The following is a 25,710-nucleotide window of genomic DNA, read 5'->3' on the forward strand; positions in this document are numbered from 1 at the left end:
TCGAGTCACAAGTTTTTAACATATAATAAGTGATCAGAGATGCGGCTATGTACGGTAGTATTTAGGGTCAAATTCGCTGTTGTCGGGGCAGAAGGTGACGGTGTAGGTGTTGTAGACGAAGGCGCAGCTGAAGCTGGAGGCGGAGGCGGCGGCGTCGACAACAGCGTAGCTGTTGGCCGTCGGGCACGCGTTCTTCAATGACCCGTTGGAGTTCCCCGACGGCCTGCACGCCACAACACGGCCGGACGCGTTCACCTGCTGGTCGGCCGGGCACGCGCTGTCGAGGTCCAGCACGCACTGCGTCGGAGCGCACTGCTGGCCGCCGCCATGGCTCGTGCCGTAAGGCGCAACTAGCATGGGCAGGTTGTACCCGTCGGCGAGGCTGATGTTGTAGGTGTCCGTGCCGCCTTTGCCGCCGAGCGCGAACTCGGCGACCGTCGCTGCCGGCGCGGGCCCGCCGCCGCCGCCGCCGTCGCACTCCAGACGGCCGGAGCCGCAGTCGCCCGTGGCGCACGCGAACCTGCCGTTGCCGTCGGTAGAGCAGTCGGTCCGGCCCCAGATGCGACCCGACCACCCGTGTGGCATCGGGATCCCGAGGAAGTACTCGTACCCCTTGAGCTCGACGGGGGTGAAGCTTAGCGGCGGCGAGCCCTGTCTGGGGGCGATCACCGGCGCCACCCTGTAGCTGCAGTTGTTTTTTATGTCCAAGGTATCCACGTCCGGCGACGGCGCGAAATCATCTGATCAAATCGGAGAACAGAGATCAAACACAGGCAAGAGGCAACGCAACATTAGCGCCATTGCACCAATACATACAAACTAGTTATATAGACGAGAATCGGATCCTAGTTCGTCCTGGGGAATGGAGAATGGAGATGCAGGGGCAGGATTATTAGTTGGCTGCTTACCGCTAGCGGAGACGCCGAGGACAACCAAGAATGTGAACAGTGCGCGGCAAGCTGGCCTCGTCGTCGTCGCCATTGTGGACGGGATAGAGGCGAGAGACGCAGTGCTGCCGGTGTGGCTAGGAGAGCGAGAGCCGAGGGTGCCACGAGCTACTTATAAGAGAGCGCCACATATATATTTGATGATGATGTTAGCAAAGGACTATTAATATTTTAACTGCATTATTAATAATTTAATATTTTCATTTCAACATAAACGCCAACCGTGCAATAAACGCCAACCGTGCACACAGGATAATCTACTCCCTCCAATCCATTTACCAGATTGTCTTATCTTACCTCCTAGAATAGTAATATGTCCGTGTTAACACAATGATAAAATACAAAAACATATTAAAGTTTATAAAAGATAAAATGATAACAAATTCATTAAGATTCATTAAAATTCACGTCTCATGTATTGTGTGACCAAATATTTTTGTCACACAGCGACGGTCAGTCTCTCTCACAAACGGACCTTGCTTGTCAGCCTCACATTTCTCTATGACAACAGTTTAAAATACATAGAGAACTACATATTTTTTACTATTTAAAAACTACTCCCTCCATCCCAAATTATAGATCATTTCAATAATCTTGGAGAGTCAAAGTATCTCAAGCTTGACCAAATTTATATGTTAACATAATAATATTTATGATACCAACTAAGTATCATTAGATTCTTCATTAGTTATATTTTTATAGTAATATCTATTTGATCTTATAAATCTTTTAATTTTTTTCTATAATGATGGTCAAACTTGAGATGCTTTGACTCTTCAAGATTCTTAGTTGGGATGAAAGGAGTATTAAACAAGCATATCATAAGATAAAAGTATAACTTAGAAAATATGCATCTATTATACATTATTGCAATAGCTCCTACACATCAGTGTTAACTTACAATAAAGAGGGAAAATACCAAAAGTAGTAAAACATGGATAAAAAAAACTCCAGCATTAGCCTTCTTTTTTTTACGGGACTCAGTTACAGACGCAGACGCTCACAAACATGAGCGTATCCTCACCCCTATGAATGCACACACGCACACCCTACCACTATGAGTACCTCCGAAGAACCGAGTTGCACCAGACAAATCTTGAGATTGACGAATTCACCACAGGCGTCTCGCTGTCAACGGACATGTCGCCTACCACTAAAAGCATAGCGCGGTAAACGGCATAGACCAATTTGATAGTAATTCATGGCAAATCTGACTGTATATATGGTAATAAATTGAAAAGGCGTGATTGAACTCCCAGCTTTGTTTTAGCAAATTTAGCGGATGCTCTGCCATTTCATTATAGGAGAAAGCAGTACAGCAGTTCAAAGAAGCGTGATCCTAGTTTACATAGAGAAGAAGCAAAAAACAACAACTTATACTTCCTTGCTAAATCATTCAGTTGAGCCTCTAGTATTTGTTAAGGTTGGACCTGTTCAGGTTATAGTTGTTTGCAAAGGAATGATAGCAATTCAGGCTCAATTATCGGCAGATTTCTATTAAACCAAAAAAAAAGGTTCTAAACTTGCTATCTCAGTTTGAAATTAAGATTCAGATGCTGAGATACATAAATATGTAACTGACAACGTGAGAAGGGCTGGCTTACTAACCCAGACACAAGATGAACTGACAGAGATAAACCTTGAAGTTACACAATTCAGCGCTTCTTCGTATTGATCTGTACTTCAGTGCTGCGTTTTTATTTTAAGAAATTTTTCAGTACTGAATAGCTGCAATTATATCAAGCAATAATGGGGGCATGTTCCCTGATTTCTATCAAGATGAGAGTCAGTGTTACTGTTACCTACTGAAAAATTTGGTGAACCAATCTTCTGTTCAGTCCTATTTACTTCCTGACAACAACTCTACGAGCTAGTGATGGAGGTTAGTATTCTGAAAAATCCAATGTTTCATGAAACAGTCTGAACATTATATATGGTCAATAAACCAATCTCCTATTCAGTCCTATTCACTTTCCGACAACAGATCTACGAGTGATGGACGTTAGTATCCTGAAAAGTCAAAGGTTTACGAACCAGTCTAAACAGTATGGCACTCGCAAACACCTAGACTGACCTTAGGCCGGCATTCAGTGCTGTGTGCGATGTGTTTGGGCGACGAGCGAAGAGGTGTGCCCGCGATGTTGGCTCTTCATGCATGCCCTTGCCCTCACGCGTACTGTGGGCTGTCGTATTGGGCAAGGAGGGAGAGCAATGGCAGGGGGACTGCAACAATGAGGCCGGCTTATGGCAACTCAGGCAATGGCGTGTGGCGTCAACTTGATCAAGATGGAAAGAAAGTAACATGGTGTTAGGCGATCGCGACGTGGCGCAGAAAAAAAAAATGGGGAGAAAAAAGTGCATGGGACCACATTTTTGATATTTTGAAAGTCAAATATGAGGTATCTTGGAGTTGGTCTCTCTTTTTTTTTCCTTCCCATACTTCTTTGAGAGTTGGCAAAACATTTTAGGAACAAAAATTAGGGTACCCCAAGAGTAACCCATATTCCTTTTCCATCATAATTTTTCAGAAAACAAAGAGAAAACCCATCTCCCAGAATTGCATATCCCTTTTCCATCTTTGGGTGCTTCACAAATTGTCCTCCATTGTGCGCAAAAATACGTGCACAGTAGAACCGCACATCCTCGCGATTCCCTGCGCCCTGTATTTTCCGCACCGTCTCTTTCTCCCCGCGACGATTTGTCGCATGGCCTCTCCTTCGCGTCGTAGCCACATAGAAGAAACTTATGATTTTGTGGGGGAAAACTACCGGCAACTATAATATGTATGGGACTAGAATTTCGATGTTTTGGGAGTGATTTATTGAAAATATTTGGAGATGCTCTTATTTATTCCTTGTAATATTATTTTGAGAGTTGAAAAATATCATGGTTCTAGAAAGAAAAAATAAAATATTCTTGGAGATGCTCTAAAAAAAGGGGCGAGCCGTGCGACACACAGCCAGGCAGATGAAAAAATAGAAAGATTGATTGAAGATAGAGACTAGAGAGATATGTAGCAGAGAGAAGAGAAAAGATATATATCGAGCCTGTTTGCTAGTCTGAAAAGTCATTACTGTTGGTCGATAAAAAAAAATTAACTTATGAGACAAACGAGTTAAATAAAAGGCTAGATCAAGAAGGCAGAGATCGTTCCGCTCCGCTAATCCAAACCAAGCCAAACGCTCAACTCTGCCCATTGCCTCGACGGCCCAACCCAAACGCACTGTTGGGGGTTTTGAGTTGTGAATACTAAAATCAGCGCTCCCCGTCGCGTCGCATTCCCACCGGCCACCGCCCCCGCTCCGCTCATTGATCAAGCCAAGGGGGCGGAGGCGGACCTGCAGCCATGTACTCGGCGAACCACTGGGGCGGGTCCTTCGACATCACCACCGACGGAGCGTCCGAGGAGGACGACAGCCGGAACACGGACGTCGACGGCGGCGCGCTGTCGGCGAGGCAGCACCACGAGCTGGACGAGACGCAGCAGGGGTGGCTGCTCGGCCCGCCGGAGGCCAAGAAGAAGGGCAGGCACGTCGACCTCGGCTGCGTCCTCGTCAAGCGCAAGGTCCTGTGGTGGGCATTCTGGGGGCTCGTCGCCGGCTTCGTCCTCGTCGGCCTCCCCATCATCGTCTACAAGTCCATCCCCCGCAGGGCGCCCCCTCCGCCGCCGCCGGACCAGTACGCCGAGGCGCTGCACAAGGCACTCCTCTTCTTCAACGCCCAGAAATGTGAGCACCTCTGCCCCTCGTCTTGTGCCTTTTGCTAGCTATATATCGTACACCCACATGAACGACGAGTTCTTGGATCGAATTTTCGGAAGAAATTTTGACTAAGCTGCGATCTTTGATTAGTCGAACCTGCGCAGATCTTCCGCCGCGTTAGGATTTGGGGGGAGTTTCCATTGCATTTTGCCTGTCTCTGCAATAATGGAATTCATGTTGCCTTCACTTCCATTTTGGCACACGCGCCTTCACTTGCCATTTTTGCAAGCGCTATTGGCTGTGCAGCTGCAACGCTACAAATGGAATGTTGCAGCTGGCAGCAGCTTGTCTTCTTGCACATTATTGATGCATTTGCTGGTCTATGACCGTTGATCATCTTGTCATGTATATTCTCCTCATCTGAAAACTTCATTTGTAATTGTAATTGCGCCGCCTCTTCTCGGTGACAGCCGGCCGGATTCCGAAGAACAATGGCATCCCGTGGCGTGGGAACTCTGGTCTCAAGGACGGCTCCGACGCCAAGGACGTCAAGGGCGGCCTCGTCGGCGGCTACTACGACGCCGGCGACAACATCAAGTTCCACTTCCCGATGGCCTTCTCCATGACGCTGCTGAGCTGGTCAGTGATCGAGTACAGCGCCAAGTACAAGGCCGTGGAGGAGTATGACCATGTCAGGGAGCTCATCAAGTGGGGCACCGACTATCTGCTACACACTTTCAACTCCTCTGCTTCCACAATCGACCATGTCTACGCTCAGGTAACTAACAGTTTAAAATTTTCAATGCTGAATTTAGAATTTTGACACAGTAATGGCTGTTACTATGAGCTGTAGTAAATTTCAGGCCGTCACGATCTTCTGTGTCACGTATTGATCTGGTTCGTACTTCGCTGCAGGTAGGTGCGGCAAAGACCGGAAAGATCAAGAGCAGGACACCGGACGACCACTACTGCTGGAACCGGCCGGAGGACATGGCGTACCCTCGTCCGTCCCTGCCGGTGACCTCGGCTCCCGACCTCGGAGGGGAGATCGCCGCGGCCCTGGCGGCCGCCTCCATCGCGTTCCGCGACGACGCCGCCTACTCCAAGAAGCTCGTCCACGGCGCGGTCACCATGTTCGGGTTCGCCACCGGCGACGGGTGGGCCAACGAGCACGCCACCTACTCCAGGCACCAGCAGGACATCGAGCCCTTCTACAACTCCACCAGCTACTGGGACGAGTACGTCTGGGGCGCCGCGTGGGTGTACTACGCCACGGGCAACACCACCTACCTGAGCTTCGCCGCCGACCCTCAGCTCGCCGAGCGCGCCAAGGCATTCGACGACGTCCTCGACCTGTCCGTGTTCAGCTGGGACAACAAGCTCCCCGGCGCTGGCCTGCTCCTGTCGCGGCTGCGCATGTTCCTCAACCCCGGCTACCCCTACGAGCAGTCCCTTGTCGGCTACCACAAGGAGAGTCGCTTGGACATGTGCAAGTACTTCCGGCGCTTCGGGGCCTTCAACTTCACCAGGGGCGGGCTGGCGCTCTTCAACCACGGCAGGGGGCAGCCGCTGCAGTACGTGGTCGCCAACTCCTTCCTCGCCGCCCTCTTCGCCGACTACATGGAGGCGATCAACGTCCCCGGGTGGTACTGTGGCCCCAACTTCATGCCCACCCAAGACCTCCGTGCGTTCGCCAAGTCTCAGGTAATAATTGACGTCAGCCGGAAAGTTACCTTACCCCCTGATTGTTTTTGGCGTTCTCTCTAGCTAGTTTGTGATTCTGACAATGGCGTCTGTGATCTGTTCCATGCATGATTGATGAGCAGCTCAACTACATTCTTGGGGACAACCCGAGGAAGATGAGCTACGTGGTGGGCTTCGGCAACAAGTACCCGCGGCACGTGCACCACCGGGGCGCGTCGACGCCGCACAGCCGCGTCAAGTACTCGTGCACCGGCGGGTACAAGTGGCGCGACAGCAAGAAGGCGGACCCGAACGTGATCACGGGCGCGATGGTGGGCGGGCCGGACCGCAACGACAGGTTCAACGACTCGCGCATGGCCTTCGGGCAGACCGAGCCGACGCTGGTGGGCAACGCCGGCCTCGTGGCGGCGCTCGTGGCCGTCACCAGCAGTGGCCGCGGCGTCGGCGTCGGCGCCGTCGACAAGAACAGCATGTTCTCCGCCGTGCCGCCGCTGTTCCCGGCCACGCCACCTCCGCCGCCCGCGTGGAAGCCTTGAGAGATCTCACCGGATCGGACCTTTGAGTAACTCGATTGGTGGACGCTGGGTTCTATATTCTGAATCTTTTCTAGCGAAAGAGAGCTTTTCCTATAACATCTCTCAAGTAAAAATAGAGAAATTCTTTGGCTCAAGAGCAAGATTAAACCAGAAGATTACTCCACAACTGACGGGAGTCACAATGCAACTATGCAAGATCAGTAACGCATGTTTACATGGGTCTAGTGTTTTTTTTTTCTGTTCTTTTGTTTTTTTAAGGGGAATTTACAGTGTCTAGTGGAGTACCACTTGCTAAGCCTGGGCCGCGCATAGCGAGACAATGCGCGTATCTGAGGCTCGCTACGGGAATCATTTTTGGGGGCTTTTGAATTGACCCAATGCTAGATGCTGGCCTGGAAACGGGTGCGGGAACTGAAGGCCCAGTAGCGTCAATACCCAACTTGGCCCAGAAATGCACGGCGACATCGAGCATTCATCTGAGCATATTTTGCGATCCCAGTGTTAACTGAAGAGTCCATCCCGGAAACACACCAAGAGTAAATAAATTCCCTATCACACCCGAGGGTGCGTAACAGAAAGAAACGCTAGTAAATTGAATGAAAGCATAACAATTACACAATGGCAGGTCTAGCCAGTGTCAGAAATATTGGTGACCTATTATCACCAAACACAGGTTGAGGACTCTCTTTCAATCGCCATACATACTGAAAGTGAAAAGGGTGGAGAAAGTTAAGTTGCAATGAAGCTTCATTAAGGCTTTTCAATCCCACTGCCTGGCCAATGACGGATAAAAGGCTGAAGAAACTATGAGTTGGAATGAAGCTCAAGAGGGATTTTCAGTCCTACTGCCTGGCCAACCACAGATAACCATGCCGGTAAATATTGCAGCGAGCGCTCCTTATCTGTCGCTTTAGTTTCTTCGAGGAGTAGCTTCATCCAATCACTGGTTGCACAAGGGTGCAGGGTCAACCATGGCTTGCTTAGATGGGGGTGCTCCTGCAGGATTCCAAGTACAGGTAAGAACACAATCCTTGCCCAATTAGTAAAGGACAGACCAGAGTTCATTTTATGTGTCACTGTCAAGACTCAAGAGCCACATTCTGTTTCAACTAGAAATCAAGAATCATGTATGAAGCAGGCATACCTCTTGAGTAATAAACGTCCACTTCGATTCACTTAATACTTTTTGTGAGTGAGAAGGAAGTCCCTCTTTTACCTCATCTAGAGTTAGTAGTTGCCCACCTAAGTACAGGTTTCAGATGTTTGCTGTTAAGGAGAAACCAATACATGGCAATAAAATTCACTTGTGTTCTGAATCTGAAGTATACATACTAGTGTGATAACCGCGAAAGTATAGCACTGGAACTTTGTAGGAGAAGCTGTAGACAACATGGAAATCATAAACATGAACATTGTCACTAGAGCTCTCTACCTGCAAAGAGAATGAATCATGAGCATGACTCCAGAGCTCAAGTTGTGTGGAGTAAGTGTGCTAATACTTATTGTCAAAAAAAAGTGTGCTAATACTAGATCAATAGGGGTCGAGTCTTGTCCCCAGAATTCAGTACAAGGCCCTATGTCCCAGAATCATCACCCAACTAGAGCTGCTGCCTTTATATAAACTCTAATTCTTGTGCAGGGGTGAGACGAAGATATGACAACAGCAGAAGATCAGACTTTGCTAATTTATCAATAAACAGGTCACAGAAACATTTACCCAAGCCACATCCCCTGCATCATCGAACTTTTCCATCTCCTCAATCTGCTCCTGCAGGGACATTATGCTAGTTAAATGCAACCATGAATATCACATATTGCAAACATCATATTTATACAGATACAGGGCAGGGCAGGAAACTATCCACCTGGCTTCTTCCACAACTGCTGTACACTCTTTCCAGGGCTAGATACCCCCCTACCTGCAAGAAAACAAGTATATTCAATATGCCCCCAATCAGAAAAGTACCGCTAAAGCAGTGCTAAAGAACAGGACCAAGGTAAATCAGAAAAAGGAGACAAACCTCCAACGGGACCCTCGATTTGCTGCACGGCTTCCATGTCCATTCAGGAAGCGAATCGTCGACCTCGATCTCCTTCCACCTCTTGACCAGCGCCGCCGCCGAGGTGTTGAAGCTGTCCAGAGACAGAGTCCCGTCCCATACAGGGGAGCCTCCCATCGCGAAGCAGGGGCGGCAGAGTCAGCGCGGGCAAAGGCCGACCACCAGTCCTTCACTGTGGACTCGCTAAGCTCCGATTCTCTCGGCGCCAGCCGCCAAAATCCGCAGCCGGTCTTCCTGATTTGTCCACGACCCGTCGCGGGAGCGCCGCCGTGCACAGCGGCTTGCGCTCTGCCGTGGCTTTACGCCTCGAAAGTGGGGAACCGGATCACCGGAAGATTGGGGAAAGGGGAACTGACGGAAAGCTTGCGACTCTCGCCGGATATGAAGCTCTCCCTCGGCTGCCGGTTGCCGGCTGCCGACTGCGGGTCCGCGGCGCCGGTCGTTTGGCGATTGCGGCTGTCAGGTTGTGTCGTCGTCTCCAGCGTGGGACAGATCACAAGTCCGTGCCCTCGTGCTGGACTGACGACGAGCCGGTGGGTTGGACCTATAAGCCTGGTTTTTCTGGTTTGGGCCGTATCCATATATCGGCCTACTGTGTCTACTGTCTAGTCGACTGAGCCTAAAATAAAAACTGAGACAGTCCGTAACTCCGTATCCAATTTTTACAGTATGCCGTGCATATATACATATATAGGGAAGTACCTGTATTCAATACGTATCGGATACGGGATGCCAAAGGAGAATTCCAAGTGCCTCCATCCTCATCTTCATGGGAAAGAAACTGAGGTAAGTGCCTCCATCCTCCATCCTCATCTTCATGGGAAAGCAATTCCCTCAAAATGTTGGTCGTACAAACTTCTACTGGAGTACGGGTAAGTGTATTCAGTCACAGGAATTGCGTCAAGCACCATGAGCGCAGCAGCTTAAGAACAACCGTTGTATTGACATGTTATTATCAAACGAACAGGACCTGACAAGTGATAACACAGCAACTGAAACACCATCTTGCATCATCCAGAACACTAATTACCTTTACTACATCTAGTCTAGCATGCAAGAAAAAGTACAATAAGGTTATGACTTGAGATTATCAACGGAGCAACAAATTAAGCGCGCGATCACAAATGTCAGCTCAGAAGTCCTCATCGATACTGAAGATATGGTTCGCAGCAGCGCCGCCGCTGAGGCTGGACATCACGGACGCCTTCTGGTACTCCCCGACGCGCTTCTCAAAGAAGTTGGTCTTGCCCTGCAGCGAGATGAGCTCCATCCAGTCGAAGGGGTTGGCGACGTTGTACATCTTCTTGTGCCCCAGCGCCATGAGCAGGCGGTCGGCGACGAACTCGATGTACTGGCTCATAAGCGCGCCGTTCATCCCGACGAGCGCGACGGGGAGCGCGTCGCAGACGAACTCGCGCTCGATGTCGACGGCGTCGGCGACGATCTCGCGGACGCGGGACTCGTCGAGCTTGCCGCGGAGGAGGTCGTAGAGGAGGCAGGCGAAGTCGCAGTGCAGACCCTCGTCGCGGGAGATGAGCTCGTTGGAGAAGGTGAGGCCCGGCATGAGGCCGCGCTTCTTGAGCCAGAAGATGGCGCAGAAGGAGCCCGAGAAGAAGATGCCCTCCACGCAGGCGAAGGCGACGAGGCGCTCGGCGAAGCGCTCCCCGCCGTCGATCCAGCGCATGGCCCAGTCGGCCTTGCGGCGCACGGCGGGGACGGTCTCGATGGCGCGGAAGAGGCGGTCCTTCTCGGCGCCGTCGCGGATGTACGTCTCCAGCAGCAGCGAGTACATCTCCGAGTGGATGTTCTCGATGGCGATCTGGAAGCCGTAGAAGGCGCGCGCCTCGGCGACCTGCACGTCGGACATGAAGCGGGAGGCGAGGTTCTCGAGCACGATGCCGTCGGAGGCGGCGAAGAAGGCGAGCACGTGGGAGATGAAGTGGCGCTCGTCGGGGGAGAGCGCGGCGTCCCAGTGGCGCGCGTCCGCGGAGAGGTCCACCTCCTCGGCGGTCCAGAAGGACGCCACCGCCTTCTTGTAGAACTCCCAGATCTGCGGGAACCGGATCGGGAACATGGAGAAGCGGTCCGACGACTCCGCCAGCAACGGCTCCTCCAGGTCGCACGCGGGAACGAGCGCCGCCGCGGAAGGCATCGTCGGAGAGGCTGGAAGATCCGAGGGGTGCGGGGATTGGAGGATTTCGGGGGGGATTGTGTGATGAGTAGGGAATGGGCAGCGGTGGGGTTGATTTATAGGGGGAGTGGAAGGGAGTTGGGGGAGATTTTGAATCCGAAATTCGGGATGGGATTGGCGCCTGCCCAAGCTTTTGCTTGCGAGGGAAGGAGAAGACGGGGAGGCGCGCCGCGCGCCGTGCCACGGGAGAGATGATTTGAAAATTTCGGGGGAAAAATTTTGGCGGCGAGGCAAGAGGAGCGGCGGGAGCGGGGAGATAGGTGTGGATGGCAACTGGCGGCTGGCGCCGTTCGGCCGCGCCTGGCGGATGAGACGCGAGAGGGTTTGATTCATCACACATCGGGTGGCAACTAGGCCGAATGCAGTTGGGCTCTCGTGGGCCTTCTTTTACGCTGTGCACTGCTAACCGAATTTTCCGAGCAGCGCCAATAAAATGTTAGGTACAGTAACTGTCAAATTTTTCCACTAAAAAAAGGTAACTGTCAAAATCCAAAATCATTGTAAACAAAAATACCAAATATAGATTGGAGTACCGGGCAAACCGTATCGTAGCCCATAGGTACACAGGAATTTCGCATGAATGGTACAGGAATTTTATAGGAAATAGGTCAATTTCAAAGGAAAAAGCACAGAAACTAGAAAAGGCCATCATATAGTTGTCCAAACGTGGTACATCGATCATAGTGCAAAGGTATTTCACAGACGGTAAAACAAATGGTCAATGCATTTCGTCGACGGTAAAACAAACGCACAGTGCTGAAACTATCCTCTCAGATTAGAGAATATTGAGTCCCTAGCAAAATTAGGCCTTGTTTAGTTCACAAAAAGAAGATTTTTAGGTGTCACATTGAATATGTTAGCATATATTTAAAGTATTAAACATAGATTAATTAAAAAATAAATTGCATAGCTCGCCTGAAAACTATGAAACAAATTTATTAAGTCTAATTAGGTTTAAAAATTTTATCTCGTAATTTACGACCAAACTATATAATTAGTTTTTATTTTTCATCTACTATATTTAATGTTCTATGCATGTATCAAAATATTCTTTTTTAAAAAGAAAAACTATGTGTCAAAATATTAGATGAGATGAGTGAAAAGTTTTTGGATAGAGAACTAAACAAGACCATCAGAACGGTACTGTACCACATCCACTAAAATCTAAAACACAGAAATAGTGGACTTGCATGCGAAAAAGATTGTGGGAAATACAACACGCATGCTTAAAGTGTCGAACACTCAAAAAAAAACCAAGCGAGATCAGAAGCAACCCTGTGAGATAAGCACATACCGTGACATCCATCATCTATTCATCTCAAGAAAAAGGCAAGGCATGCTCCTACGACCCTTCCGGGTAATCGTTGCTAAGTATCAGTACTCAATTCTCATCATTATGACATTATCAGCATGCCTCATGGTTCACAGTCTGCTTTTCAAAGTTCAGGCCAACATTCAAATAATAAACATAAAAAAATGCCCCTTCCACAAATGCGGACGGAAGCGGCGCAGCATATATATGTTTTCCTCATTATATCGAGACTAAATCTATATTGCATCTAAACTTTCTGAGCTTTATTGGAGGCCCTGTCACGGGAGTCGAAGTGTCGCCCCCGCTTCCCACCACCAAACGGCTTTCCGCCTCTATTATTCCTCCAGTCTCTGGAAAGTTTGCACAAAACGAACCACATCATTATTTTCGGACAACTCTTTGACAATGCTAAACGTGGCATTTGAAAATAAATCAACAAAAACAAATGCACCTGATGTATCCTACTCCCTCCATTTCAAAATACAAGTAGTCATCGTTTCGTCAAGTCAAACTTCTTTAACTTTGAGCGAGTATATAAAATCAGATTCGTTTCTTTAAATCCACAATGAAATGTCTTGATAGTACATTTTATTTGGTACAGTAGATGTTAATATATTTTTCTATAAAGTTGGTTATGGTTAGAGAAGTTTTGGAAAGCCAGCACTTTGCACTGTATGACAAGCATGTTTTCTCCGTACAGTTTCCAACAAATCAAGATTGTACAGAAGAATATTTCTAGTATGCAAATTATACAAGATCAGTTCGGATGGTGGGAGTCAATATTACTCTTAGCAAAAGTTCCATGATAACATTATTCAAGAGAAAGCAGAAGTTATTCTAGCTCAACTGGTAGGGTGGGGGTCAAGCATCCAAACTACCCGGGTTCTAGTCCGCTTCAACTCGAATTTTGATGCCTGCTTCTAAATGAAAAACACCTATTTCCATCTACGTTGGTCACTTTTTTTAATTCAAAAAACAAAAAAAAAGTCCAGCCAGTTTCAAGTAAAATATAAGTTTTTCTTCTCTTTAAAACTTGAATGTGCATGAACGAGAAAAAAAAATGAAGACTAACAGAGGGAGAGCAGAACTGGGAACAGCCCCAACAAAGAAACATGGCAAATAGCTCATACCGTCCTCTGTTGTTTCGGCTATCTTTATATTTCTCCTGACCACCTCGAATTGCACTCCAATAATCCTTTTCGGCTTGACCTGCATGATTGGAAAGTTAGCTGTCATTCAAGTGATTGAGTATAGCATTTGGATATGGTGAGCTCATAACGCATAACCAAAATGATGAATGGCTAAATGTATATAAAAAGTACAGAGAATACCAATGGAACTAATTTCAAAGTATTTTACAATCTGATTCAGCATAGCACTCATATTTGGATCGAAATAATTTTATTTCAGATTCATGCTGTCACACGTTTAACTACGAAACCAGATGAGAGAAGCTATCAGATTGGAAACTAAGAAAACTAGTTACTAGTGTCAACTGAGAGAAGCTGTAGTTTCTTTACCAGACACAGGTTCCAAAGTGACTATGTGGCCTTTCATAGTCAAACCACCTTCATCTGCAATGGCTGCAAATGCACGGGCCTTGTCAGCTGCTGTGGAATCCTCGAACCGAATGAATCCAGAATCTTCCCCAATGCTAAAGTCCACATACTTCAGAAGAGGAAAAAAAACAATAAGACAGTCTGGTATCAAGTATGCTATGTGATAAAAGAAACTCTATTTAAAGAACTTCCAGATGCTACACTAACGAGATATGCATCATGCCCTTACAAGATGCAGCAATATGTTCCCTTTGGTGAAGACAAATATGTGCATACAAACGGCCGTTTAAAGTAAGAATTCAAATCATCCCAAAATTGAACTGTCTCTGCATAGCTAACTACCTAAATCAAATTCAGTTTTGATCTATACTTATTATTGTCTAGGTGACTAGGTCACAGGTTATGTGCTCTATTTAACTGAAATGAACTAAAGTAGATAAGATAATATTTGCAAAGCCAACAAAAATCTCAATCAAACAATCATAACATGATTCATGGCTGACAGTTACATGAACTGGATATTGTGATTTATAAAACTACGATCCTACCACTTCAGCCAATGAGTACTTCAATGAAGCTGTCAAGCAAAAATGAACGAGACAATATTTCTCACAATATTTCCTACAGAAAATATGTAAAATAGACCAAACTCAAACTTATGATTGCTTGATAGTTTCACAACCTGAACCACGATAGGTGATTGCTTATTGCAAAGGATGAAAGGAAACAAGAAATATGTCTGTTATTCTTTTTATTTAGAAAATAGAAACAGAAATCTGTCTGTTCTGGTATTTCCTAAGGTTGTGAAGATGTTACACAATACAAAATGAATGTGAAAGCCAGATGTAACTATGAACACAAAATTAATATTAAGAAACCATAAAGTTTGAACTTCCTCATTTATCTGCTTGTTTTATCATGATGTTTAATACTGAAACTATGGTGATGCAATAATCTCACAAGACAAGGGTATCTTGCAGGTACTCCCTCCATCCCAAATTGTAAGTCATTCCAAGGAGAGTCAAAGCATTTTCACGTTTGACCAAAATTATAGAGAAAAATACTAAGATTTGTAACGTAAAGTGAGTATCCTATGGAAATATAATTAAGGAAGAATCTAATGATACTTAGTTAGTATCATAATAATAATTATTTTATCATATAAATTTGGTCAAACTTACAAAAGTTTGACTTTCCAAGATTCTTGGAATGACTTACAATTTGGGATGGAGGGAGTATCATATAGTTTCATTATTGCAAATAAAAAGTGTGAAAGATCAACAGACCATTAATAATGGTACGGAGAAAAGAAAAAGAAGCAAAAGTAAATATATATTACCCGCACTGTGCCAAATTTAGTGAATTCTTCTTTTAAGTCCTCCCTCGAGATTTTATCTTGAGCATTGTCTGAAGGGCTTTTATCATCCTTGTCAACAGATTGTGAAGTTTCCCCAGCAGATACCCCTTTCAATTCCTCAACAGCATCTGACTGCTCCTCACTCACATTGCCTTTATTCTCAGGGATCTTCTCTTCATTCTCTACGCTAGATTTCTCTGTAGCATCGGAAGCTCCTTCATTCTTAGTAAGGTCAGTGTCATCTACTTTGCCCCCACCATTTTTTTCTGTCTCACTATCAACTGCAATTTTCTTCAGCTTGAAGGCCAGAATCAGACCTTTTGGATAGCTATAACCAATATTGATGTATCATGATGTTAACTGAAAGTCAAAGAAATTATAAATAAGAAACATATTAGACAAAGAGTATTTACCCTTCACCATGACCGCTCTTATTAGGATGTGACTTTTCATATGCTTCTTTCTTTGCCTCTCTTTCAGTATCAAATTCCTTCCTACATTATTTCATAATAGGATACAGGATATATATTGTTATACAGATAAACTCAAAAGTGTGAAAAAACAAAAGTTACTAAAGTCCAAATTCTGGAAATAATAGGAGCTGATTTTGGAATCATTCAACCAGAACAAACAGTTTAACATTTGTAAAATAAAGAACTGCAACCATAAAAGCAAGATTCCAATCAAAATCGAACAATAGAACAACTAGGAGAATATTTTTGGGGAGTGTGCCAGTGGCCTGTGAATGAGAGCCTGCTCAAACTCCCCAATCCTTAGTGAATGCAGCGGAGGGGGCATTTTCAAGATGAAAAGAACAACTTCAATGGCGAAACTCAAAAGCATGAACACAGCATTATCTAAATTAATAGATGGCACCTCATCATAAGAAAATAAATTGAACTAGTAGTTTGTTTACTTTGGTCTTATTTGCAGGTCGGCCCCAGCAAATACGAGTTTTTTCTCGAAAACACCTTTTGCTTCATCTTCGTCTGAAAATTCAACTAAAGCAGTACCACAGAAATGTCTTTTGTCAGAAACATGTCGAGGCAGCCTCACACTATTTACCTGTAATGCAAATAGTACACATACAAATAGTATTAGCAGGATTTACTATTCACATTGCAATATTAATGATCATCTAGTATTGGAATGGTAATGGCCTAATACACCAATTTATCATATTGACCTTTGATGCATAACCCCAAGGATTATTTTCTACAATACTGTTATGAAAAGACATAGGTTAGTTAGATAAGTTATCTAGTCAGTTAGTATTAGAATAATATAGAGGTCAGTTTCCTAGTTTCCTAAGTTAGCTAGATGGCCTCTTTTATAAACGCAGCCTAGTCTTTGTTTAGGAATCAAGCAATAATAGATCAAAGTTCTCAAAATGACCAGCATGGTCAAAGCCTGCTGCCACAGGAACAACGCCTGGTTGATGAGGGAACCAAGCACTTTATCAATCATAACAATATTTGAATGTCTAATCATCTAGCGATGAGAAACATTGTCTATCTTATGTATCAGTTTCCTATTTGCATATAAGTTCTGCTGACATCTGTGATGCTTGCCTTTTACCCCTTACTTTTAGGTGCAACATTCAGTGCTAACAGATATATAACATACCTTGCCACATTGAGCAAAAAAAGATTCAACTTCCTCCAGTTTTACATTGTAAGGAAGCGGTGATGCAGCAACTGTCCTAGAGTCCACTTGATCTATAACCTCATCTGGCTTCAACAACTCCTTAGACCTACCAACTTTCTTCCCTGTGGTAAATACAAGATTGAACATTAAGAATACAGGATGCAAGGACCAAATTACTGGTGTCATGATACAATCCAACTAAAGTGAGCATTTTTTTTCCATTTGAACCGTGCAGCAAATGTCCATATTAGTACGTGACCAGGTGATTCAATGATAGTTCATAATGTAAGGCTAGGTCTAACATTCATCAGAATTCAGGAAAGGGCCATTGTACTGAACATAGCTGGAAATTGAAATGGAACATTGTCATATTCTTCTGAATGAAATTAAGCTTCTACACTATCTAAATTCAAAATCAACTTTAACTAAATACTACACAATTTCGCAAAACAAATACGGACGAAAAGGGAGAGGAAACGAGCTTGCCATCCTCTGATACACGGAGGGCTGTGGAACGGCGCAAGACGTCAGCAACTGCAAGTACGGTCTCCTCTGGCACAGTATCCGGTTTCACATCCCCTTCGAGACCTAGGTGTGACCTCATCCGCGAGAAGGAACAAATGAGAGCCAAGCTCACCACTGCCCAATCAGCCCCGTGCACAAAAGGAGACAGCGCAAAATTAGCACCAGAGCGACATGAACCAGCAAGATCATCGTAGATGAAGACGAGAGCATTCTTACACCCATTCTCGCTTTCCTCGACGGTCCTACGTAGGAACCCGTCGCGGGGGAGGTTGCTGTCGCTAAAATAGAACTCCACCTGCGACGAAAGAGGGAAAATTATTCGATTGGGATCATAGAAATCACTACAGACTGGAGAGCGGAACGGCACGAATCGGAGACTGTGTGAGATGTCAAACCTGGCGGATAACATTCTTGGCCTTGGCGTCGTCAAGCGGGGTGGCGGCGGCGGCGGCTGCCATGGCTAGCTTGCTTGGGGAACGAAGCCGCTAGGGTTTTAGGAGGATGGCGGGTACAGTTTGTTTCGGGGTTTTTAATTACGAAAAGTCAGGGACAGGGACGGAAGAATTTTCAAATAAAAAATATATATAATACCATAGTTTAAGTAAAACATAGAGGCGGTCTCTAAAATTGAAATTTGAGATATGTCTTCTCATCTCAAACTTTCTATTTTGTATTCTGGTTATCTAAGCTTGTCTGGGATTCTAATACGTAATACTAATTAAACATGAGTTTTTTATTTGCTAATGTGATATATTGACTCGACGTTGATTAAATATGATATGTTACACTAATGTGATCTATCTAAGCCTCTAAATTCTAAATTTCACATTTAGGTCTCCAAAACTTGCTAAGCCACATGACTAAAATCCAAAATAGCATATTCAAATCTTCACGCTTACAAAACAGTGCACACAAGACCTAAATTACCTTTGCTTTTGAGAAAGCCCATGCGTGGATGGACTCATTTGACATGTAAGGCTCATATATTATGTCTCATTATTATTTTCTTGACCGCTCATGTGTCTATTCTGAAACTATTTTCATCCCTGCCAACGTATGCACGTACACCCTAAACAACATGCTCCTAACCATCTAGTCTTTATGTTCGTTGTCACTACGCCAACTGAATATATCAAGAATAAGATTGCATGTGACTTATTATTTTAATTTTACATAGGTCCAACGATGTCTAAAGATACTAATGACTAATAATTTTGAAGATGAACAAACCTTTAGATGTAAATAATAGTTACAGATGACTACACAATGGTAGATAAGTTTCAGCCATCTTCAAAAAATGAGATCCAATATAGAAAACAGCAGTTAGAAGTCTTTTTCATTATTAAGAGCACTAAAGAAGAGAAATAGAGGCACCCAAATTAGTTTGAGGGAATATGATTCTGGGTCGCTAGATGCACTATGCTCAATCACAACTTCTACCAAACCAATTGAGCTAAACTCACTTTCCTGTTTGAGCCTATCTTTTAAGGCCTTGTTTACTTCCAAATTTTTTTTACAAAATATGAATAGTGACACTTTCGTTTGTATTTGATAAATATTGTCCAATCATGAACTAACTAGGGTCAAAAGATTCGTCTCGTCAATTTCGACCAAACTGTGCAATTAGTTTTTATTTTCGTCTATATTTGATACTCCATGCATGCGTCTAAAGATTCGATGTGACGGAGAATCTGAAAAATTTTACAAAATTTTTTGGAACTAAACAACGCCTAAAAAATGTATCCATTGGTGTAGATAACCAATACCAACTTTTGTTATAGGTAGTAGCCATACCCTCTCCGTCCCAAAGATACTATGAGATGCGTGCTCGACTAGGTTTATAAAAAATATTAGCAGTGTTTGTATCATCATATAGATTTATTATAAAAATACATTCTGAAATTTATTCTAATTATGCATTATAAATATTAATATTATTTTATATATAATTGGTTTAAGTTAAAAATATTTGTTTTATCAGGAATGAGAATGACATTCTTTGTTGAATAGAAGGAGTACTCCATACTATAGCAAGACCAAATAGATTGATTAGGAGCTCAATCCAAACAGTGGCGAAACCCGCTATTTTGATTAAGGGGGCTGAACAAATATAATTATATTTTTAATGTGATAAAAATATATATAATTATATGTTTGAATAACTTCTTAAAAAATAATAGACTATTTTTACCAAAATCATTATATTTATCAAAAAATATGTGAAATTGATATTTCTTGTGCTATAAATATTAATTTTTATATAGACACTTAAAATAAATCATTGTGCTGGGGCACTGCCCCTGCCAGCCCCCTGGTTCTTCCAGCGAATCCAAACATTTGATTAATAGAGATCCTCGTCAATTTACATACATAGACTCTACCAAAAAAGAAATTACTTCTATTACATGTTTTGTGACCGGGTGGTGCGGTAGCTGAGACATGGTAGCGGTATGACAAATTAGACCCTCACTTTATTCTTGCGTTGGGTATGCATGCGTTGTGTGAGTCATGCATAGTGAAAAGAAATATCGATACCGCGAGGCGTTTGACTGAACTTTTCGATTCCCCTAGAAGGTCACAAATCTGTTTCCAATCGGTTCCAAACAGAGGTACTGTGTTAAATCATTGCATTCTATCATTCCAAAGTAAAATTCTCTTTTTCATGTTGATTTTTTATTGCCACCTGTCCAATCTCAAGGGGAGGCGATGCGCGGTGTTTAGAGTGGAACGTTGGAATGACATCTGTAATTTGTTACCAACCTCAGTCATTGATCAGTTGGATAAAAAGAGGAGGGCCTTTCTGTGGTGTGCAGACAAGATGGGCAAAGCAACCCTATTAGCTGCCTGGTAGCGTGGATAAAAGTGTGTCAACCGAAGGAGCTAGGTGGTCTTGGGCTCAAGGACACCGCGACATAAAACATCTGCCTACTACTAAGCTCTTACACAAACTGCACTACCCTGAGTTCTCAACCTTGGCGCAATGGGCGCATGGCCGGGCATCCACCGCTACGCTCACTGAAGACATCCACGGTGACCACTGACAAGGCCTCTGACAGCTGCTACCCCTATATCAGGCCATCACCACTATTCAGGGTGGGCATTCGGTTCTCGGTTCGGTTTCGGTTCGGTTCCCTTGGTTATTTATGAAATTCGGTTTCTAGAATATAAGAACCGATCGGTTCCAAAAAAATTTAGGAACCGAGCATTTCGGTTCTCGGTTATTTCGGTTCGGTTCCGGTTCTTACCGAACTAACCGAATTTTTCTAGCAAAGATTAATACAATAAAAAAATATGTAGGTTTTAAAGCAAATATAGGCAACACCACTTCTAATTAGATAATAATAATGGGTAAGATTACAATAGCAATATAGTAACATAAATACATAGTAATTTAGTATGAGACGTCACACAAAAATCAAACTTTGTCTTATAAAATACTAGTAAGTAAGTAAAGTAAAATTCATGAATTTCGGTTCTTTCGGTTAATTCGGTTAACCGAGGGTAGGAACCGAATTGTTCTCGGTTATTTCGGTTCCTCAAAACTTAGAACCGAATAAGGAACCGATTTTTTCGGTTCCGGTTCTTTCGGTTTCGGTTCCGGTTCTTTAGGTTCGGTTCCTCGGTTTCGGTTAATTGTGCCCACCCTGAACCACTATGGATCTTGGAGATTGAAAGGCCTACTCATTTTTGGTCTAATGTGTGGCACAGTGATGACTCTTTCGCCGACATGTACCCGACACTCTTCAGTCATTGCAACCGGAAGGAGGTAACAGTCAGTGAAATGATCTCAGGTGGAATCCATCAAGGCTTTGTCCCAAGGCTAACAGAGAGAGCAATCGTGGATCTGATCTAGCTGCAACAAGCCATAAACAACACTAGCCTTTCAACTGCACCAGATAGACGCCTCTCGCCTTTCATCAAGGGGCATTCAGGGCTGGACAGTGGGACTATCTACCGACTCCTAAAGGCTAGGGGACAGTCGGACGATGAAAGATCAAAATTCATTTGGAGGAACTGTGTGCCACCGCGAGTCTAGCTCTTTATGTGGCTCTTTGTCCAGAGAACGATTAAGAGCCGCTCGGTCCTTCATAGAAAAAGGATTTGTGCCGATCAAACGTGTGAAGTCTGTGGTCAGGCACCTGAAACTCCATACCACATAATTGCAGGATGCCAAAATGCAGTACTCTTCTGGCAACGCTTGAATCTCAGTGCAATCCTTGATGTACAGGCATCCTCTATCCATAACGTCACGCCAGCCGGAGGCGTGCCCGTGGAGGAATTCCTTGCCTTTCTTTCCTTATGCTGCTGGCAGCTTTGGAAGACAAGAAATGCAAAGGTTTTCCGCCAGCAAACACTCTCCGTTTAAGACATCCTAACTACCTGCAAGACCGCTGCTGAGCAATAGAAGTTCAGACTAGACTACCAAGAAGAAACTGGCAAATCTTAGATGTTTGGTGCCAGTTTTTTGAGATGGCTAGACAAGGTCAGGGCTAAAATAAATAGGTTTAAGCTTGGACCATTTTGCACATTGCAATTTCCACTATGTACTCTACCCCTTTCTACCTGTCACCATTTTGGCAACCATGTACTTAGTCTGCTAAACTTTGGGCCATTAAGGGGCCAATGAATGAATGAATGAATAAAATCAGGTGCGGACCACCTCCGCCACCCCTTGACCGTAAAAAAACATCTATAATTTCAGGCATGAATTTGTATAGCCGCAACCGCAAATGATCTAAAATGATTTTTGCAGCCGCGTTCACGGTATATTGGTTATTGGTATGTGTTCAGATCCAGCCCGTGAAGCACGTCTAGCGTCTCACCGGCCGGGAAACCACGATCCATCCCATCATCCCGGCTCACGACCAGCATCATGCAAACCGATCGAGAGCATATTTTTCAAGAACGCCTCTCGCTGCCAATGCCATGGCCGGAGCCGGAGAGCGCATCCATTTTAGCGTGACCGGGGAGCAACCATTTTAGCATGGCCGGAGACCATCCATCCATTTGAGATAAGAGCGAGATCGCGGGGGCCAACGGCTCGGTGCCAACTGTCGCCGGAGTGGCCCCACCACGGCGGGGATCGCGCGGAAGGACGCGGCCGACACCCGCGCAGCCGCGGCCCCCTCCCACTTGCCATGTCACGACGGCCGCCTAAATTTTCCGGCGACAACGACGAGCTCGTCACAGCCTTCCGCCGCGACCGCGAGACAGCGACGCCACTGCTGAATCGGCGAGGCTCTCGCTGTCGCGGCGCGAGGCGTACGTGATTCACCGCGCGCGCACGGACGCCCAGGTCCGGCCGCAGCGTTTTAACTGTGCACGGCACACGGGCCACTGGCCCGGGACGCAACCCAACCCGATAAGAAGGTGACGAGGCGCACGGGCACGGGCGAACAAATTTGGCCCCGGACCCGCCCGGACGGCGACTTCCGTGGTGAGCCGGTCCTCCACGTCGCTCGTTGGCGTCGAAGACCCGCCCGGGCCGCCCCCCACGGCCACAGCTCAAATCCGGAGCCGGGGGTGGGAAAAGCTTGGCTGAGAATCGCTTCGTCCCGACAGCCACTACTAGCAAGTAGGAACTGCCCCGACCGAGCTTGCTGCTCCGGCCGGTGTGCGCCGTGCCCGTGCGCGATAATGGAGGGCGACGAGAAGTCGGCGGGCGGGGCCCCGGCGTACTGGGGCCTGGGCGCGCGGCCCTGCGACGCGTGCGGCGCCGAGGCGGCGCGCCTCTACTGCCGCGCGGACGCGGCGTTCCTGTGCGCCGGGTGCGACGCGCGGGCGCACGGCGCCGGGTCGCGCCACGCGCGGGTCTGGCTCTGCGAGGTCTGCGAGCACGCGCCGGCGGCGGTCACGTGCCGCGCCGACGCCGCCGCGCTCTGCGCCTCCTGCGACGCCGACATCCACTCGGCCAACCCGCTGGCGCGACGCCACGAGCGCCTCCCCGTGGCGCCCTTCTTCGGCGCGCTGGCCGACGCGCCCAAGCCCTTCGCCTCGTCGGCGGCGGCCGTGCCGCCCAAAGCGACGGCCGGGGCCGACGACGACGGGAGCAGCGAGGCCGAGGCGGCGTCGTGGCTCCTCCCCGAGCCCGACCACGGGCACAAAGAAGAAGGCGCCACCACGGAGGTGTTCTTCGCGGACTCCGACCCGTACCTCGACCTCGACTTCGCGCGTTCCATGGACGACATCAAGACCATCGGCGTCCAGGGCGGGCCACCAGAGCTCGACCTCAACGGCGCCAAGCTCTTCTACTCCGACCACTCCATGAACCACAGTGTGAGCTAGCTACCATCTCTGTCATCTCAGTACTATCTAATCTACACCGTATCAGCACGACCCAGCACTACTTGAAGTTCAAGTCATGACACGTACGGATGGATATTGTTGCAGGTGTCATCGTCGGAGGCAGCGGTGGTGCCCGACGCGGCGGCTGGCGCGGCGCCCGTGGTGGCAGTGGTCAGCAGGGGCCTGGAGCGGGAGGCGCGGCTGATGCGGTACCGGGAGAAGCGCAAGAGCAGGCGGTTCGAGAAGACGATCCGGTACGCGTCCCGCAAGGCGTACGCGGAGACGCGGCCGCGCATCAAGGGCCGGTTCGCCAAGCGCACGCCGGGGGCTGGGGAGGACCCGCTGGAGGAGCACGAGGAGATGTACTCCTCGGCCGCGGCGGCCGTGGCTGCGCTCATGGCCCCCGGCGGAGCCGACGCGGACTACGGCGTCGACGGCGTCGTGCCCACATATTGATCGATCTCCGCAGCAATTGCAACGCCGACATGTACACTAGTTTGCCTCGAGCTTTTGGGGCTGTAATTTTTGCTGCATGCTTTGCATGCAAAGCTCTCGTGTATATGAGAGGACTTCCAAGCGCGCGAGCGCTCTCTTTTCCTCCCTCTTCTCTAATTCCTATATAGTATATTATTACTATACGAACTGCTAATCTGCATCTTTTACTTTTAGTACTCCCTCCATTCCAAATTATAGGTTATTCGAGAGTCAAAGTATTTTCATGTTTGATCAAAATTACAGAGAGAAATACTAAGATTTATAACATAAAGTGAGTATACTATAAAATATAATTAAGAAAAAATCTAATGATACTTAGTTGGTATCATAATAATTATTATTTTATTATATAAATTTTGTCAAATTTAGAATAGTTTGACTCTTCAAGATTTTTGGAATGACGCTGTCTGATTTCGTACTGGCCACCGGTGATATATTGAGATGTTTTCCCGTAAATTGGGATGTCAATGAAAGCCTCCCCGCAACCAGCTAGAAAGTTAGGCACTTAGGCAGCAATTCCGTTCTGCCTCTAGGCGCCTTAATACGGACACTTGGATCGTTTGGTGAGCAACAAACTACACCCATATAGTTAGCGTGTTGCTAAGTTGGGGCAATTTATCTCAGCTTTTTATATGACAACGGAGTATTTGGCTTTTAATGGGGGTAGCCTTGTTTTTTTTTTCTTCACTCATCTTCATCCTCCTCTCAAACTCCGACACATCCATCTCCTTCATTTCCGACTCCTTAGGGTTAAGGCTCCAACTCCAACATAATTGGTCAGTGGTCACCCTCTCCTTCATCTCTGGCTTGTGAGGGAGGAAGATAGTGAATGAAGGCAAATCACAGATGCAGTGGAACAATGTGGTGCAAACAGTATTAAGTTGCCTAATTCCAATCTTCAATAGGTATTGGCATATGGCACATTCGCACTATCTATATAGGTGGAATTGAGGAGTTGTTGGCCATAGTGTCAAGTAGTAGATATTTCTCTTCTGATCCCCTATGTTGGATTTGGATCATGTCAACTTTGTGGGACAACCCACATAAGATGATTACTCAAGGTGCAACTTGAAGATTTTAATTTTCTTCCTTTTAGTCTTCTTTCCTCTACTGAGGACTTGTCCATTGCCACCTCTCTGATCATCACTGTATGACCTAGTGGTCTTTTCGTACCCTTCAGTCGACCATTATGTGTTTTTCTGACTTCCATGTTGTTTCTTCTTCACGAATCAGTGTATGATCAAGTTTTCAATGGTTGGTTGATTCAATACATTTTTTGTCACCATCTCAGCTCAAATCTTCTTCAATATTGTTCCTAGAATCCACATGACCTATATGTAATCATGTCTAGCACATCTTTGCACACATGTTAGTCCTATCGATCACTTATG

The 25,710-nt window shown here is 46.2% G+C and overlaps 6 protein-coding genes across 7 annotated transcripts; 2 read left to right on the top strand and 4 right to left on the bottom strand.

The window, feature by feature from the left end:
- Positions 46-981, bottom strand: LOC110436495 (thaumatin-like protein 1b). The gene is made up of 2 exons (XM_021463618.1): positions 909-981; positions 46-740 (listed from the first exon to the last, which is right to left on the bottom strand). Exons 1-2 carry the CDS (start codon positions 979-981, stop codon positions 46-48), a joined length of 768 nt encoding a protein of 255 aa, XP_021319293.1.
- Positions 4,136-7,054, top strand: LOC8060203 (endoglucanase 12). Its single transcript, XM_002446688.2, has 4 exons — positions 4,136-4,675; positions 5,119-5,426; positions 5,564-6,352; positions 6,475-7,054. The coding sequence occupies exons 1-4, from the start codon at positions 4,294-4,296 to the stop codon at positions 6,886-6,888; spliced, it is 1,893 nt and encodes a 630-aa protein (XP_002446733.1). The 5' UTR covers positions 4,136-4,293; the 3' UTR covers positions 6,889-7,054.
- On the bottom strand, positions 7,458-9,484 carry LOC8075878 (ubiquitin-like-conjugating enzyme ATG10). Of its 2 annotated transcripts, none has more exons than XM_021463711.1 (6): positions 8,910-9,484; positions 8,754-8,807; positions 8,606-8,650; positions 8,221-8,320; positions 8,033-8,130; positions 7,458-7,884 (listed from the first exon to the last, which is right to left on the bottom strand). In XM_021463711.1, the coding sequence occupies exons 1-6, from the start codon at positions 9,063-9,065 to the stop codon at positions 7,693-7,695; spliced, it is 645 nt and encodes a 214-aa protein (XP_021319386.1). In that variant the 5' UTR covers positions 9,066-9,484; the 3' UTR covers positions 7,458-7,692. The 2 variants fall into 2 exon arrangements, with proteins under 2 accessions (XP_021319386.1, XP_002448117.1); XM_002448072.2 differs by having other exon boundaries at positions 8,606-8,656.
- On the bottom strand, positions 9,872-11,431 carry LOC8060204 (ribonucleoside-diphosphate reductase small chain). Its single transcript, XM_002448073.2, has one exon. The coding sequence runs from the start codon at positions 11,098-11,100 to the stop codon at positions 10,081-10,083; it is 1,020 nt and encodes a 339-aa protein (XP_002448118.1). The 5' UTR covers positions 11,101-11,431; the 3' UTR covers positions 9,872-10,080.
- LOC8060205 (la protein 1) lies at positions 12,431-18,080 on the bottom strand. Its single transcript, XM_002448074.2, has 10 exons — positions 17,935-18,080; positions 17,756-17,834; positions 17,501-17,653; positions 16,994-17,136; positions 16,284-16,432; positions 15,781-15,861; positions 15,350-15,695; positions 13,972-14,119; positions 13,582-13,660; positions 12,431-12,801 (listed from the first exon to the last, which is right to left on the bottom strand). The coding sequence occupies exons 1-10, from the start codon at positions 17,995-17,997 to the stop codon at positions 12,699-12,701; spliced, it is 1,344 nt and encodes a 447-aa protein (XP_002448119.1). The 5' UTR covers positions 17,998-18,080; the 3' UTR covers positions 12,431-12,698.
- LOC8060206 (zinc finger protein CONSTANS-LIKE 4) lies at positions 22,943-24,492 on the top strand. Its single transcript, XM_002446689.2, has 2 exons — positions 22,943-23,815; positions 23,930-24,492. Exons 1-2 carry the CDS (start codon positions 23,177-23,179, stop codon positions 24,278-24,280), a joined length of 990 nt encoding a protein of 329 aa, XP_002446734.2. The 5' UTR covers positions 22,943-23,176; the 3' UTR covers positions 24,281-24,492.

This window comes from Sorghum bicolor, chromosome 6 (genome assembly GCF_000003195.3).
Source record: "Sorghum bicolor cultivar BTx623 chromosome 6, Sorghum_bicolor_NCBIv3, whole genome shotgun sequence".
In the NCBI taxonomy this organism is placed as follows: Eukaryota; Viridiplantae; Streptophyta; class Magnoliopsida; order Poales; family Poaceae; genus Sorghum; species Sorghum bicolor.